This window comes from Aspergillus affinis (genome assembly GCF_023601865.1).
Source record: "Aspergillus affinis strain CMG 70 chromosome Unknown NODE_52_length_214890_cov_85_929348, whole genome shotgun sequence".
Taxonomy (NCBI): Eukaryota; Fungi; Ascomycota; class Eurotiomycetes; order Eurotiales; family Aspergillaceae; genus Aspergillus; species Aspergillus affinis.
In genome coordinates, this window is record NW_026515833.1 from 200,252 (window position 1) to 214,890 (window position 14,639).

A 14,639-nucleotide genomic window follows, 5' to 3' on the forward strand; every position below is an offset into this window, starting at 1 on the left:
CTGTTGACCTCGTCATACTCATGCGATCGCTCGACAGGACTACTATGCCACCATCTACTCCGCCGAGATCATCAACACCCTCACCAACCTACTGTTCATGTGGCTCGGAGTGAAGGGGTTTCTCAGCTGTCGGCGTCATGGCCACGACTCCATCTTCCAGGTCGCCTACTGCGGCTACCTTCTGGTCGGAACCGGGAGCTTTCTCTTTCACTCCACTCTCAAATGCAAGTTGGTTGTCGGGCATTACACAACTTCTTAAGAATCCAACGGACCAATCGCTGACCTATCACATTCGTTTCGTACAGATCCCATGCAGCTGGTCGATGAGCTGTCCATGATCTACACCACCTGCTTGATGGCCTATGCCTCTTTCTCCTACCGGCGACCGAGCCTGATTCGCGTCGTTCTGGCCAGTTCCCTGGCCTTTCTGGCCGTCTTCATCACCCTCTACTACCACTATCTCCAGGACCCCGTGTTCCACCAGAATGCCTACGCTCTGCTGACGACCGTGGTGGTTCTGCGCAGCATGTTCACCATGGAGGTGACGCTGCGCCCGAAGTGGCGGCACTCCACCGAGGAGGATCGGCTGGCGCGCGAACGACAGGGTCTCCCCGTCCCGAGCAAGGAACATCAGCACTACGAGAACGTGCGGGACACGAAAATCCTGAAGACCATGTGGTTCATGGTGGTCTACGGGCTGAGCTTGTTTCTGGGCGGCTTCTTCATCTGGAATCTGGACAACCACTTCTGTACGGAGATCCGCGGATGGCGCCGGGTAGTGGGTCTTCCGTGGGGTGTTTTCTTGGAGGGTCATGGATGGTGGTATGTTCGACCTTGCCCTTTCGCTTCTCAACGGCGAAACACTTCCTGAAATATACGCTAACCTACGTTCTCCCTTTTTCAAGGCATGTCATGACCGGGATCGGGGCGTATCTATATATCATCTGGGGAATTTGGCTGCGCCATTGCCTCAACGAGCGACAGGAAGAGTACTACCTTTGGTGGCCTCATTTCTGGAATTTCCCTGAGATCATCCGGGCTAGTCCGAAGGGAAAGACCGAGAATGGCGCGGTCAAGAAGTCTAACTGATCTTGGTTTCCCCGGAATATACCCCTTTCCTTGTTTTCTATTTTTTGTACCGGTTTGAGAATCTTGGGGCCTGGCGCCTCAGGCCGTTGGCAAGTTGTGATTGACTTCACGATTCTGCCAAGTCTTCTATAGACGTCACGTCGGTTGGTTTGACTAGATTCTATTTTTAGAGAAGAGAAACGAAAGATGAAATGCATTCCTAAGTGTTGTATAGAGTATAGAGTAATCAACGCAGATGGCGTCCGGGTGGGATAGCGTATATACCTCGTTGTATTCCAATTGTATCCATCTATTAGTGTCGGAGCAAATGAACCTAACTTTTCGAAGCCCCTTCACAAGGCTACCTTATTACAATTTCGATTTCGAAGCATCACCGGCAGCCGGCTTCTTCCGCCGCACCGGCGCCGGCACGTGCTCTTTCCAACGCGCGTCAATGGTCTGCTTCTCAACTTTCGACTTCCGACTCCACTGCGCACGGAACGCCTGCTCCTCCTCCCGCCACTGCTGCATCTCTTTGCCCAGCCACTGGCTCGCCGCCTCCCCGCACTCCGCCGGTGCTTCTTGAGCCAGAAGATGTCCATATTTCTCGAGATACACGTCCTTAACACGACCGACGGCTGCACCGCCGCTACCGCCCAGACCCGTGCCCGTATGCGTCATCTTATCGGCCATCATGTCCGGTAAACACATATCCGACTTCCCGCCGAAGATATACAACACGCTGGGCCGGAGGTGCGGCAGCTCCGAGAACACGCGCGACGGCTCCGGCCGGTAGAACGGGAAGGAGCCGAAATGGTCCGGGTTGAGGTCTGGATGCGTGACCCGGTTCACGGGGACGTCTTTACCGGGAGGACCGTCGTAGTTGGGCCGGGAGAAGGTGAAGACCTCTTGGTGGAGGGGGGTGGTGAGCGTGACGGGTCGGTCGTTGTTGGTGTTGGCGTCGGTGGTCTCGACGGGGTAGATGGCTGTTGGGAGGTCGCGGAGGCCGGATTGGATCCAGCGTTCCAGGACGCGGGGGTCCCATGCTTGGTAGAACGGGTTGCGCTGGAAGCTCTCGGCGGCGGCGGCTCGGGAGGGCCAGCGGTCTCGACGGTAGGTGGATAGTTGGGTGGTTTTGGCGATGACGAGTTTCTGGCGGGCGATTTCGAGGGGATCGAGCTGGGTCGTTTGTCGTTGGATGACGGGGTCGAGAAGCACGAGGGTGTGGATGAGACGGGGGTGCATGAGACAGACGCGCGCGCTGTCATGGGGGTATCATCAGCGAAAGTTTCGGAGAGTATGAGTTGTCCCGGGGGGTTGGGATGATAGGGGAAATGACTGACAGATGAGCGCCGCCCATGCTATGGCCAATTCCGACGATGGGACGCGGCATTTCTTTGCGCTTGACATTGACCAGGTGGAGAAGGTCTCTTGGATGATCGAACCAGCTAGCTGTTGTCGTGAAGCGAGTCAGTTTCGGATACAGTGCCATTGACATCTCCCCGGGGAAGGCAACCTACGGTCGTTCCCTAGATGATTCTCATTGATCACACTGCTTTGTCCTTGATGCGCCACATCGGCCATCCAGATACTTCGGATCCGGAACCCATTTGCCTTAGAGCGAGCGTGGATTTCCTCCCATAGCGGTTCGTAGAGTTCCTAGGCCCCTTGCGATCAGCCATATGCGACGCCGGCGACAGAGCAGCGCGGGTTGCCGGTTCGTACCTTGGGGAAACCGTTTGCATGCGCCGCCAGAATCGTCACATCCCCTGGCTGAGGATTCGGGTTGTCCAGAGGGATGTACTGTTTCACCGCCATCTGCAGCTCGTCTTCCTGTTCGTTGGCTGTGGCCGCGGGATACTCCCGGATATGCTGGCAGGGCACGACATGGTCGACGATGCGAAAGGGCCCGGAGGAGGCCGACGGCGCGGACATATCGTCTAGCATATATGTATATAAATGGAGAAAAAGATAAATATATAGAATAGTGTAAAGGATAAATGATGGCCACTATATCTTCCAGCCGTAGTTGTGTTCAAATAATTTAAGAAAGAGAAAGTCCCCAGTGGTTCGCGGAGTGGGTTTGCCGGCGATCTGCGACGAGCCGAGGATCTCGCGCTGGCGGGAATATGACCGACATGCGCTGCCGATGCCTTGCTTTGATGACTTCATGTAATTGGCACAACCATTAACTAGTCTGTTCGTTTTTCGCGGGGAAAAAGAGGATTCTTTAGTTGTAGTACTAGCACAGGAACACTAATACGTAAACAGGAAATATGCTAGTTAATAGTTCTCGGCAGATAAAGTAGACTGACATACCGGCCTCTCGATGGCCCATGAGCCTACGTGCAAACCTATTTACGTACTCTGTACGATAATTGATCTGTCGCTAGCTGCAAGAATCCCGCTGACAGGACTCATTTGCAAAATTGAAATTGCCCGATGATCGGTCGAATGTGATGCATCGCCGTGGCGAGGGGACCACGTGACCTGGTGTCTCGCCGACGCGCCGGCGCGTCGCATCGCAAATCATTCGGTCAACTCCATCTTCGCCTCCCTCTCTTCCTCTCGTCGGTCGTGACCCTCTTTTGTCATCTCCATATTCACAGACAACCCACCACCAGATATTGCCTCCACTATGGCGGGCCACGAGGAGTTCCAGCTCTTCGATCAGTGCCGCGTTTGCATCGTCTGCTCAAAAGACCTAACTCTCGATGCGGCACACCAGGTATGCGACATTTTCGTCGACTTGTCGTCCCCGCAAGGAACCGTAGACACTGACCTCTCTGGACGGGTAGTATGCATCAATCCTCGAAGAAAACGGCGGCGAATCCGTCATCTACGAACATCCAGCCACTTTTCCCCCACTAGAGGAATTCACCCACCTCGTGTCCTCCACCACCGACTTTCCGGCCTTCGATACAGCCAACGACTCCCTGATTCCCGTCGTCAAACCGCAATGGCTGCATGCCTGTCTCTCGAAGCGAAAACTAGCCAACCCCCGGCAATACAGTCCCGATCCTCGTCTGTTTCTGAACGACGTCGTCGTCACCTGCGGGGACATCCCGGAGGGCGATAAGGATGCCATCGTGGGGGGCGTGCTGGCGAAAGGTGGGCTGTATAGTCCTCGCATGACGCACATGGTCACCCACCTGGTGGATTTGACCGTGGATTCCGACAAGGCTCGCATCGCGATTACCAAGAAGTTGCATGCCAAAATCGTTCTGCCCCACTGGTATGTTTTCGCAGGTGTATTTTATGGCTGATCGATCCCTGTATGGGTTCTCTAACATGTCATCGTTAGGTTCGACGACTGCCTCAAACTCGGACGACGAATTGACGAACGCCCGTATACGCTCCCCGACCCGGAAATCCTACGTGCAGGTCCCGATGCGCCGATCCGTTCTGTCGAGAATCGCGATATTGTCGGTGCGTCGACACCGGAGCCGACTACCCTCCCGAACGTGATGTCTCCCAATTCTCGACCCAAGCTTGATGTGTTTGAAGGGAAACGGGTGATGTTGTCCACAGACCTTGGCATTGGTCCGCATTTGATAGAGTCGATTGGCGAGATCATCAAGCAGGGCGGAGGCTCCATGACTTCTGATGTCCCGGAAGCAGACCTCTTGATCTGCCGCTACAGAGAGGGTGTGGCCTATCGGATGGCGTCTCGGTTGGGCAAGGACGTCGGAAACCTGTCCTGGCTGTACCATCTGATGACCTACAATACCTGGACATCGCCCCTCCGGCGACTACTGCACTACCCAGTCTCGCGTACCGGCATCCCGGGATTCAAAGGGTTCAAAATCAGTCTTTCGAACTACGTCGGGGAAGCCCGAGCCTACTTGGAGAATCTCATCGCAGCAACCGGGGCCGAATGCACCAAGACCCTGAAACAAGATAACACTCACCTAGTAACGGCGCACGGAAACAGCGAAAAATGCAGCGCAGCGAGGGAGTGGGGTCTTCAAGTCGTCAACCACCTCTGGCTCGAAGAATGCTACGCAAAATGCAAACTACTACCGGTCTCGGATAACCGCTACAACCACTTCCCCCGCAGGACCAACCTCGGCGAAGTGGTCGGACAAACGCGACTGGACAAACAGGTGTTGGAAACCATCTTCTACCCTTCGGAAGACTCAACGGAACCCCCCGCGCCTCGACCGATGCAAGCGAAGAACCAGAACACCGCCGCGGCAGCAGCACCAGCAGCTAAACAACCTCTGTCGGAGAAAGCATCGGAGCAAGACAGCGAAATGTCGGAGGCCTGGTCTACCACAACACCACGCGCGTCGACGAAGTCGCGAAAGAACTCGGACAGTAGAAAGTTGCAGACGCCGGCACGAATGCGACTCACGTCTGAAGGCAAGGAGAATGAAACCCCGTCGTCGACGAGTAGTCGAAGGTCGAAAGATGCCGCTACTGCCCGACTTCATGACTACGCCCCGGATCTGGCCTTGTACGAGAAGGAGAAGAAGCGCGTCGGTGGTGTCATTTACGGAGGTCGCCGAGTAACAGACGAGGACCGTGTGGTGCTGAACAACGGCAAAAAGCGGAGATCGTTGGAGGCCGAGGACGACCACGATGAAGACGAAGCAGCGGACCCCAAACGACAAAAGAAGGCCAAGCCGCCCATTACCATGCACCTATTGATTACTGGGTATCAGAAATGGGTGGGAAACCTGAAGAAAGAGGACGCAGACAAGGTTTGTACAGTCGCCATAGGCATTCACTATATACGGGTTCAAATGCTAATTGCAAATAGCGACAACTTCGGGACCTCGGCATCATGGTCGTCCAGGACGCCCGGAAATGTTCTCATCTCGCCGCCCCGTCTATTTTGCGAACGCCCAAATTCGTCAACGCACTTGCGTATGGGCCCGTCATCGTGAACGTCGAGTTCATCACAGCGTGTCTCAAGAAAAACGAGCTGGCGGACCCGGAGGAGTTCCCTTTGAAGGATGAAGCTGCAGAGAAGCGGTTTGGGTTCTCGTTGGAAGAAGCAAAGACCAACGCCAAGAACAACAAGAACCGGCTTCTGCAGGGGTACAAAATCCACTGTGTGGAGTCCATTCGTGGCGGCTTTGATGCCTTCAAATCCATCGTTGATGCTAATGGAGGCGACTGTTCACTTTTCCGCGGACGTGTATCGTACCAGTCCCAACGAGAAGAAAGCGACGAGGCCAGCTCGGCAGAGGAAGCTGATCCCAGCCGGAACGAAATCTACTTGCTCAGCAGCGTGGCCGCTGATCATCGAAAGCTATGGCCTCGCTTCCGACAGTTGGCCCAAAGCGTGCACAAGACACCGCGAATTGTCCGTGTGGACTGGCTTCTGGACATCGCCATGTCCCAAACCCGGCACCCCGCGGACGCATATGAGTTGAATGAAGAGACGGCTGACAAGGTCGAGGAATAAAGCCAGGGATTGGAGCTTGGTGTTGGTTGGATTCTGGGGATCGATTTGGGTCGATGGCCTTTATTTCGGGATTGACCTGCCTGTTTCGAGGGCACTTTTGTTGTGTATATTGTCATCCCTCTTCTTTTCTCTCTCCATAGCCGTTCATAGCGTTCATCATACAGGGCCATGCGAGATTCACGAATGTAACGCCTGCGTTTTAGAAAAACTTGACACCTTCCTGGCCTTCGCCACCAAAGACCTGAGCCTTTCCCCGTTTGACAAGGACATTGAGAGACCGAAGCATGACATCGGGGTCCATGCCATGCCATTCTAGAACAATTCATTGGTCAGTCACCCAGTCCATCCTAAACCACTCCGACAGATACAACCAGACATAGACATACCTTGCGAAATAGTCGCCTCCCCCTCTAACAACTCATACACCGTGAGCACGACATTCTTCTGCCCCGTATTATCAACCTAACCAACACATCACCCGTCAGTACCAACTTCACTCGAGCCACACAAGCCAATCTAACATACAAAGGGAGTTAGAAAATAAAGGGGGAGGGGGAATAAATACCCAATCAGCCACCAACCCAGCCCACTCCTCAGGTCTCCGCCACCAAATCCACGCAACAGATTTATGATTCGCATCGACCCATTCCGCTCTCTTCCCCCCGCCTCCGTCCTCGTCCCCACCACCACCGGAGGAGGAAGAGGAGGAAGAAGCCATCCAATCGATTATGTCGCGGGCATCGGAAAGCGAGACACGTTTGCGGAGTGTCGCGTTGTGAAATAACGGGGATTCAACGGCGTCGATGAGCGAGAGTCGGAACGTCCGGTGGTGTCGACACCAGGCTTGGATGAGGGCGGACCATTTCTGGAGCTGGGCGGATCGTGTGCTGCGGTTTGGTTGGGGGGTGAAGAAGGGGGGGAAGTTGTAGGTAGAGGGGAAAGGGAAGGGGTCTGTTGTCGAGGTGGATGTCATGGTTGGTGTGATTCATGAAGAAGGGAGAGAGAGCGAGGCGTTGCGGGGGTCAACTACGGGGGCAGAATTGTGGAGGGCTACGAAGGCGGTGGGTGGAGGTGTATCTACTACCATAGGCGGTGAGAGGATCGCATTCTCAAGGAAGTCCGCATAGTCGATCAAGACACAAGAATCAACAATTCTACTAACTACCATGGTGTACACTAAACAACAGAACAGAACTCAACAAAGCTGTGTGGCCTGAGCAAAAGTCTCCCTTGCTACCGACTGATCCATCCCACACTTATCTGCGTCGTGCCCTTTTCGCCTTCTTGCCTGCGCCGGACTTCCTACCAGACTTCCTCTCGCGGCCAGGAGCACTCTTCTGCGCGCCAACGTGTGATCCAGCTGTCTGTTGACCGGACCCCTGCGGGTGTCGAGAATTTGCCCCCGCAATCAGCTCATTCCGCCGATTCTTCGCCCAATCTCGCGCATTTCTGTAAGCTGTGATGCCTATTTGAAACTCATCCTGGCCGGACCGCATATTATACTCAGCGATCTCGGTCGTTATATAATTCTGAGGATCGCCATCTGTGATGTGGTGGGCGTACAGATTAAGCATTCCACTGTGCAGCGTTGCAGAGAGTGTATACGCTTTGTGATCAAAAAGGGGCTGCTCCTCTTCTTTCTCGTATCTCCTGAGAGCTTGCATCGCTCGAGCACCCAAAGCGCCCGCGTAGCACGCCCGCTTCCGGGCGGTTGTGGGCTTGGCATCGGGCGTTGCATAGAGCTCCAGAAAGAAGTTGGGGGCAATTAAATGGTGACTGTTGGAGGGCTGAATTTCCTTGTTGAGCCTGGCGCAGATATTGGAGTCCAGTGCTTCACGATGCGCACCGGCGACATGATACGGTACCATATGCCCAACGTCTTTGGCCAGGATTGCAAAGTTTGCGAATAAAAAGCCATTTTCGCACTTTGAGTCTTCGCTATCACCCCCTTCCAGCACCTCCGCGAAATACTCCTCCAAGTCTCTGTCAACTTGTTCTGTCGCAATATCTTTCCATGCACGCTTGAAGTCCTCGAAATCTTTCTTGGTGATCTGTGGCAACGAAGGCCTATCGTGAGATAGCATATCGACGATGGTCGTGAAATTCGCCGGTGGCTCCATCTCTCCGCCTTCTGGCAATCTATATCCAGCAGGATAAACATGGCTCTCCTTCAATTTCGTCAAGAATTCGCTGGCGTGAGTCGTTACCCTAGAGGTTGCGTAGCAGTTGCCGGAAGCCATGCTGGGAATGGGCGTTTTCAAGGAACACTAACACCCGGGCAGACCATTAGATATCGAACTCAAGGACCCGTCGAGGGCTGCTCAAACGGCCAGGAAACATACATATCTGAGATCAGAAAAACCAGGTCCTCCTTGTCTAGCAAAGCGCTTCAGTTTTTGCAATTCCCGCGGCGGATAACTTGCGACGATTTTGGCAGCTGACCAGCTGATATCAGGACACAGTTCTCTGAAGAAGAATGATCAGTCTTGTCCAAATCAGAGAGCATATTTCAGAGGGGAATGGGTTTTCTCACATACTTGGGTAACGGTGGTTGGTAGTAACGTCTTGCTGCCTCTTTCAATGCGCTGCTGGTCATGGAGATGTTCTGGAGATTGTCCCAGAAAGCTGGTGGTTGCAAAGACATCTCTTTTATGTCCTGGTCCTGGTCCTGGTCCTGGTCCTGGTCTTGATCTGCGCGGGATGATTTCTCCGTTTGCTATCCAAAGCTGAGAATTCACGTAAAAGATCCCGAAGAGAGGAAACCAGGCATATAGACAACTGTTTGCTCCTTTGAGCAGGGTGCATTGTGCCTACATAAAGAAACAGAAATGAGCAATCGCTGTGCTCTCCGATTATTTTTCCTAAAGCAAGACTCTAGATGACTCGAACACCCGGTTCCAGCATAACAAAGGCCAGCCTATGGTAGGCCGAGCTTGCAGAGGTTTCTCTCAATTAGAGAAAGATTGGTCAAGGCAAACGATCGCTGCATGTTGCTCCGCTGGCGTCTCTTGTTGGGGATCATAGTGGTTCTTTGTTCTTTTCCTCAGGGACAGAAGAAAAAAGAAGAAGAAGAAAAGAAAACAACGTTCTAAATTATCCAAGATCCACTGCAAAAAAAAGGCAGATGCTCTAGTAATGGAATATACCGTCAAACACCGTATTTTCCGTAGTTATCAGTTATCAGAAGTAGGAATGGTGGAGTAGTGGAGAAGGATTGACTGCCGGCCCCGAGAACGAGAAAAATTTCCGCCGCTCCGATTGCATCTGGCTCTCTTTCTCTCTTTCTCTCTCCGCAATTCGTCCTTCCACCCCACCAAACAACCCAATAGAGAGACCAGAAAGAAAAGAAAGAATAGAAAGAAAAAAAAAAACAATGTCCACTCCCCCCGCCAAGCGCCAAAAATGCGAACCCTCCCAGCGCGGAGGTCAAAAGCGCCAGGGCCGCGACCAGTATCGCAACGCCTCGGCGGAGGACGCAGCGGCCGCCACCAAACTGCCTCAGAAGAAGTTCTTTCGGCAGCGGGCGCACGCGAACCCGTTTTCTGATCATCAGTTGAAGTAGTATGTTTGCGGTCCCCGTTTTCTGTGGAGAGAAAAGGTTCCGGTCTGGTCTGGTATGTTCTGTTCTTTTCTGACGGTCTGTCAATCTAGTCCGCTGAGTCCTGCGCATATGGACTGGTCGACGCATTTCCCTGCTTTCGTGAATCCGGATCCCGCGCAGACGAATCTCAGCGGAGCGCGCAAACTCGTGAAGGATGTCGAGGTGGTGGATATTGGTTGTGGATTCGGTGGGTTACTGGTTGGTCTGGCGCCAGTGTTGCCGGATACGTTGATGGTTGGTGAGTTGGGACCTTTCTTGCTTTCTCTACGTTTCTCTTTTCGACCCAGAATAGAGGCTCGATTCATGTTTTCATGCGACAATGCGGTATACTGACAAATGGCATTTCTACTTATCTAGGCATGGAAATTCGCACGCAGGTCCTTGAATACGTCACCAACCGCGTGAGCGCTCTGCGCTCGCAACAACTGCAATTACAACAGAAATTGGCCTCGAACAATGCGACGCCCACGCCCACACCCACGGCAGACCCATCCACCGCTACGCCTACAGATCCCACCACCTCCGATGCCCCGACGGACCCCTCTACGCCGACAGTTACGACTGAATCCGACCGCGCGGGACCCGTGGCCGGCGGGTTCCAGAACATCTCCGCGCTGCGCAGCAACACGATGAAATTCTTCCCCAACTTCTTCGGCCGCCACCAGCTCTCCAAGATCTTCATCTGTTTCCCCGACCCACACTTCAAAGCCCGCAAGCACAAGGCGCGCATTATATCCGAGACGCTGAATGCCGAGTATGCGTATGCGTTGCGGCCCGGTGGACTGCTGTACACGATTACCGATGTGGAGGAGTATCATCACTGGGTGTTGAGGCATTTCCGGGACGTGGAGGTTGTGGATGAGGACGAGCAGGAGGGGGGAGTGAAGGAGTTGTTTGAGCGGGTCTCGGAGGAGGAATTGCAACACGATCCCTGTGTCAGGGTCATGAAGGAGGAGACGGAGGAGAGCAAGAAAGTCACCCGGCATAAGGGCAATAAGTATGTTGCTGTGTTCAGGAGGAAGGAGGACCCCGAGTGGCCGGCTTAAATGGGTTGCTCTTTCACCAAAACTCGTAGATAGAATAGCTAGACGGGCTCCTATAATAGTACTCAATAGATGTATGATATTTTCATTGGCCAAGAAATATGGGTGTTAATCGCCCGGCAAGCCAAGGCTCGTCATGCAGATAAATTCAAAAGATGTGCATTGTAATGTATCTCCTGTGTCTAAAACTAACAAAATGTACAACTCCCGCTTGCCACATATGCAAATCATTATCAAGATATGCCCACAGATTTCAAAAGTGCAGGAATGTCAAAAAGATGCAAGGCAAAAAACGCAAGCAGAATCAACCAGAAGAAACAATAAGCAAAAGATAAGAGTTACGTGCCAAAATGCATACGAAAACTAAAGAGACTTGATATCTCAAGGACACAATCATATCTGTCATCTGGGGTCATAATTACTCATCCTAATCCCGAGGCTAAGGAGAGGCCTTCAATCGGATGCCTTCACATCGCTCGCAAACAGCTAGTTGGACCGGGCCGCCAATGATACGACCTTTAGCGGTTCGTTTGGGTTCGCCTTCACGAACGAAGTATCTCCCATCAGTGCCCAGTTCACTACCACATTCATGGCAGTTGAAACATTCGTCATGCCATTGCCCACCGACAGCTGTGATGACAATATCGTCGAGGACAGGTTTCTTGCAGCCGAGACACCGAGGGGCAGTACGGCGGGAATGGCATTGCAAGCACCAGGCAAATCCATCCTTCTCGACAAACGGGGTGTCTTGATCAAAAGGCTGTGCACATAGTTAGCAACTATACTGGTGGAATCCACGGGGACCAGGGAGTAAAGTACATCACCACATTCGGCGCAGAAGAAGTGACCGACGTGCCATTCTGCTCCGCATGCTACAACAACCTCCCCTTCAATAGGAGTCTTGCAGCTCTTACAGCGAGGGCTGAATAGTTCATGGAAATCAAGATGGCAGTAGAATCTCGGCGTGCGCGCCTCTTCATCATACGCTGATGCATCAGCCAATCTTTCGTGCCGCTTGGCCTCGGGCTCCTGGTAGAATGCAACACATTCAAGGGCCGTTTGGCAATGAAAGCATACAAAACATTCTGGATGGAAACGCGTTCCAGCAGCCGTTACAATTCTCCCTGCAATAGGAAGCGTGCAAGAATCACATTTTGCCGTTGGGACACCAGAACGAGTATATGCTGACAGCCACCGATCCTGCAGTGCACGGGCGGGCTTCCTAGGAGACGATTGACCACTCTTTGGTGGATTTGGGCGAGCACGCGGCTCCTTGGAGGCGGCCTGAGCTGAACCACCGCCCATCTCGGAAATAGTAGGTTCCCTGTCATCCGGTACGTTGATGACTGGGATCGAGGGCGGCTCCGACACTTCTATCGTGGGTGCAGCAGGTACCACAGGGGGTGTGGGGGCGGCAGGTTCTGGCTTTGGGGGCAATTGCGCCTCGGTCGGTCTCCAGGCTGGTTCAAAACTCACAATCGGCCGGCCGGTGCGGTCACTGACGGCTGTCGGCATGGGGAGTTTGCTACTGCGATCTTTGAGCTTCTTACTAGTTGCCGCCCTGATATCGTCGCTGCGGATTTCCAGACCATCTTTTATCACAGGACTGGTTTCCTCAATGACTTCTTCTTCGGGTTTCGATTTGGATGCCAGGTCATTGGTCTTGTATTCGGCATTGCGAGATTGGGTCGGAGGGTGCTTGTGGAGTTCAAAGCGAGACAGCTTGTCAACAAATGGAATGCTACCCAGTCGTCCTGGAAGCGGCCGCGAGCCACGAGGAAGGGCATTGCGTGGTTTTGACCTCAGAGCAGATGAATCAGACCTCGAGAAATCAGGGCGCTCGGCCTCTTCTTTGCGAGGGGAGCCGGTAGGTTCCTCGTATATGTGATCATTGGGGTTTCTAAAGATACCCCGATTCGAATCGCTGCTGATATTCGTAAGACCTAGCCCGCAAGCTCCGTCTCGGGATTTTGAAGGGCTTTGCTGTTCACGAGGCAATGAAAAGTTAACTCTCAGACTCTTGCGCAGCGAGCCGTATTTTCTAGGGCTTGTAGTTTCGTCCGAGCTAGGTCTTTCTTGTTGCGTGTCGCGTGTGGGACTACCACTCGATCCCTTTGCATCTGCACTGGCTGAAGGAGCCTCAGACACAGATGAGCGGAACAGACCATTCCGCCGGGGGCTTGAGGGCCCTGAAGAGTGAGCAGGGGGGTTAATCTTCGACGGTGAGCCTCGGAAACGGTCAACGTCAGGGTTCCGATAAGGAGCATATGGATTCTTTGAGGCCATGCCCGGGTTCTGATGCATCCACACGAGTTCCGTGGCCTCATCTTGTGCCGCCTTTTGGATGCGAGTGTCTTCATCCTCTTCTTCGTGGACATTCATTTCCTCCAGCGCATCCCGCAACGACCTCGCCTGCTCTCTCTCAAAACGACGTTGGTTGCTCTCACGATACATGCCTGGAGAAGGGGGACTAAACCGGGAATGTACCCTAGTCGGGGAAACATTCTGGCGAACTGGAATGGTCCTTGGTTCCTGAACGGAGCGTCCTGGCGAGCCATACAGAGAGCTTCGAGGAGAGAACGGACGATGGTTGGATAGAGAACTGGTGGCTCGGGGTGGATCAGCGTCGGCCGCCGGTTTGGTAGGCGACCTTGCAGAATTGCTGTACGTTGACATGGCCGACGCAGCTCGTGGGGGTAAATCGTCACGAGAACTAGACATCGAGCCGGCTGTTCTCGAAGGAAGAGGTCTGGATCCGCTCGGACGTGCTGGACGATTTGTCCGTAGATCTTTCAAGTAATTTGCTATATGGAGAAGGACGCACGACCCATCTATTAGTCTCGAATGCATCACACCGCTATTTTAAAGGAGAAAGAATCTCATGACTCAGCCAGCAATATAGACTCACCGATCTGGTCATTCGACATGTACGACGGCCCAGAAGGGGAAACCTTCCGCTGGCCATCTTTGCCCTTTGCATGAGGGAGGTAAGATCGGTGCATCATTCACGACAGCCAATTGAGATGCCTTCAATACCAGGTCCCTCGAGGAGAATTGAATGCGGGTGAGTTGGTGTCAGGACCAGAGCTGTGAAATCAGTCTAATATAATGATGATAAGAACATCGGAGCCAATCAACTAGTAGTTGGTGGCTGGGAGTCATGAAACCAGGATGGAGGGGGCTAAGGAGATCTTTCAGACCGATCTGCTGGGATAGGTTTAATTAAACATCAGAAGGGCCGGCGGGATGCTTAAACCTGTTAGTGGCAGTCAGGCAAGGCGATGACTGCATCGTGGACCTCTCGACGATAACGAGGGCAGGAGCTATGACCAATTCGAGGGGAACAACAACAAAGCAGTGCAAACCCTGCAAACACCCCCGTTTTGGGTCTGACGCCGTCGCGAGGCAACGCGGGGGTACTGAGTCATCCAGGGTAACTAACGTATTTCACCACCGAGTCGGCCACACCACCGAGTCGGCCACCTCAGTATTCCCTATAAACCGGCCATTT

General features: G+C 53.3%; 7 protein-coding genes across 7 annotated transcripts; 3 read left to right on the top strand and 4 right to left on the bottom strand.

Annotated features, from left to right (window-relative positions):
* Positions 1-137: 137 nt before the first annotated feature.
* On the top strand, positions 138-1,089 carry KD926_008279 (ceramidase; the record flags this gene model as incomplete). The annotated part of the gene is made up of 3 exons (XM_053100987.1): positions 138-228; positions 306-822; positions 906-1,089. The coding sequence occupies 3 exons, from the start codon at positions 138-140 to the stop codon at positions 1,087-1,089; spliced, it is 792 nt and encodes a 263-aa protein (XP_052955437.1).
* A 348-nt stretch (positions 1,090-1,437) lies between these two features.
* KD926_008280 (putative toxin biosynthesis protein) lies at positions 1,438-3,015 on the bottom strand (the record flags this gene model as incomplete). Its single annotated transcript, XM_053100988.1, has 4 exons — positions 1,438-2,329; positions 2,412-2,520; positions 2,589-2,727; positions 2,794-3,015. The coding sequence occupies 4 exons, from the start codon at positions 3,013-3,015 to the stop codon at positions 1,438-1,440; spliced, it is 1,362 nt and encodes a 453-aa protein (XP_052955438.1).
* Positions 3,016-3,706: 691 nt separating this feature from the next.
* Positions 3,707-6,484, top strand: KD926_008281 (BRCT domain-containing protein; the record flags this gene model as incomplete). The annotated part of the gene is made up of 4 exons (XM_053100989.1): positions 3,707-3,796; positions 3,867-4,303; positions 4,373-5,774; positions 5,834-6,484. 4 exons carry the CDS (start codon positions 3,707-3,709, stop codon positions 6,482-6,484), a joined length of 2,580 nt encoding a protein of 859 aa, XP_052955439.1.
* A 199-nt stretch (positions 6,485-6,683) lies between these two features.
* KD926_008282 (ESCRT-II subunit protein VPS25) lies at positions 6,684-7,457 on the bottom strand (the record flags this gene model as incomplete). Its single annotated transcript, XM_053100990.1, has 3 exons — positions 6,684-6,796; positions 6,871-6,946; positions 7,050-7,457. The coding sequence occupies 3 exons, from the start codon at positions 7,455-7,457 to the stop codon at positions 6,684-6,686; spliced, it is 597 nt and encodes a 198-aa protein (XP_052955440.1).
* Positions 7,458-7,740: 283 nt separating this feature from the next.
* Positions 7,741-9,128, bottom strand: KD926_008283 (uncharacterized protein; the record flags this gene model as incomplete). Its single annotated transcript, XM_053100991.1, has 3 exons — positions 7,741-8,751; positions 8,827-8,950; positions 9,022-9,128. 3 exons carry the CDS (start codon positions 9,126-9,128, stop codon positions 7,741-7,743), a joined length of 1,242 nt encoding a protein of 413 aa, XP_052955441.1.
* A 729-nt stretch (positions 9,129-9,857) lies between these two features.
* trm8 (tRNA (guanine46-N7)-methyltransferase) lies at positions 9,858-11,131 on the top strand (the record flags this gene model as incomplete). The annotated part of the gene is made up of 3 exons (XM_053100992.1): positions 9,858-10,045; positions 10,136-10,323; positions 10,443-11,131. 3 exons carry the CDS (start codon positions 9,858-9,860, stop codon positions 11,129-11,131), a joined length of 1,065 nt encoding a protein of 354 aa, XP_052955442.1.
* A 483-nt stretch (positions 11,132-11,614) lies between these two features.
* On the bottom strand, positions 11,615-13,849 carry KD926_008285 (LIM domain protein; the record flags this gene model as incomplete). Its single annotated transcript, XM_053100993.1, has 1 exon — positions 11,615-13,849. One exon carries the CDS (start codon positions 13,847-13,849, stop codon positions 11,615-11,617), a length of 2,235 nt encoding a protein of 744 aa, XP_052955443.1.
* Between the last annotated feature and the right edge of the window lie 790 nt (positions 13,850-14,639).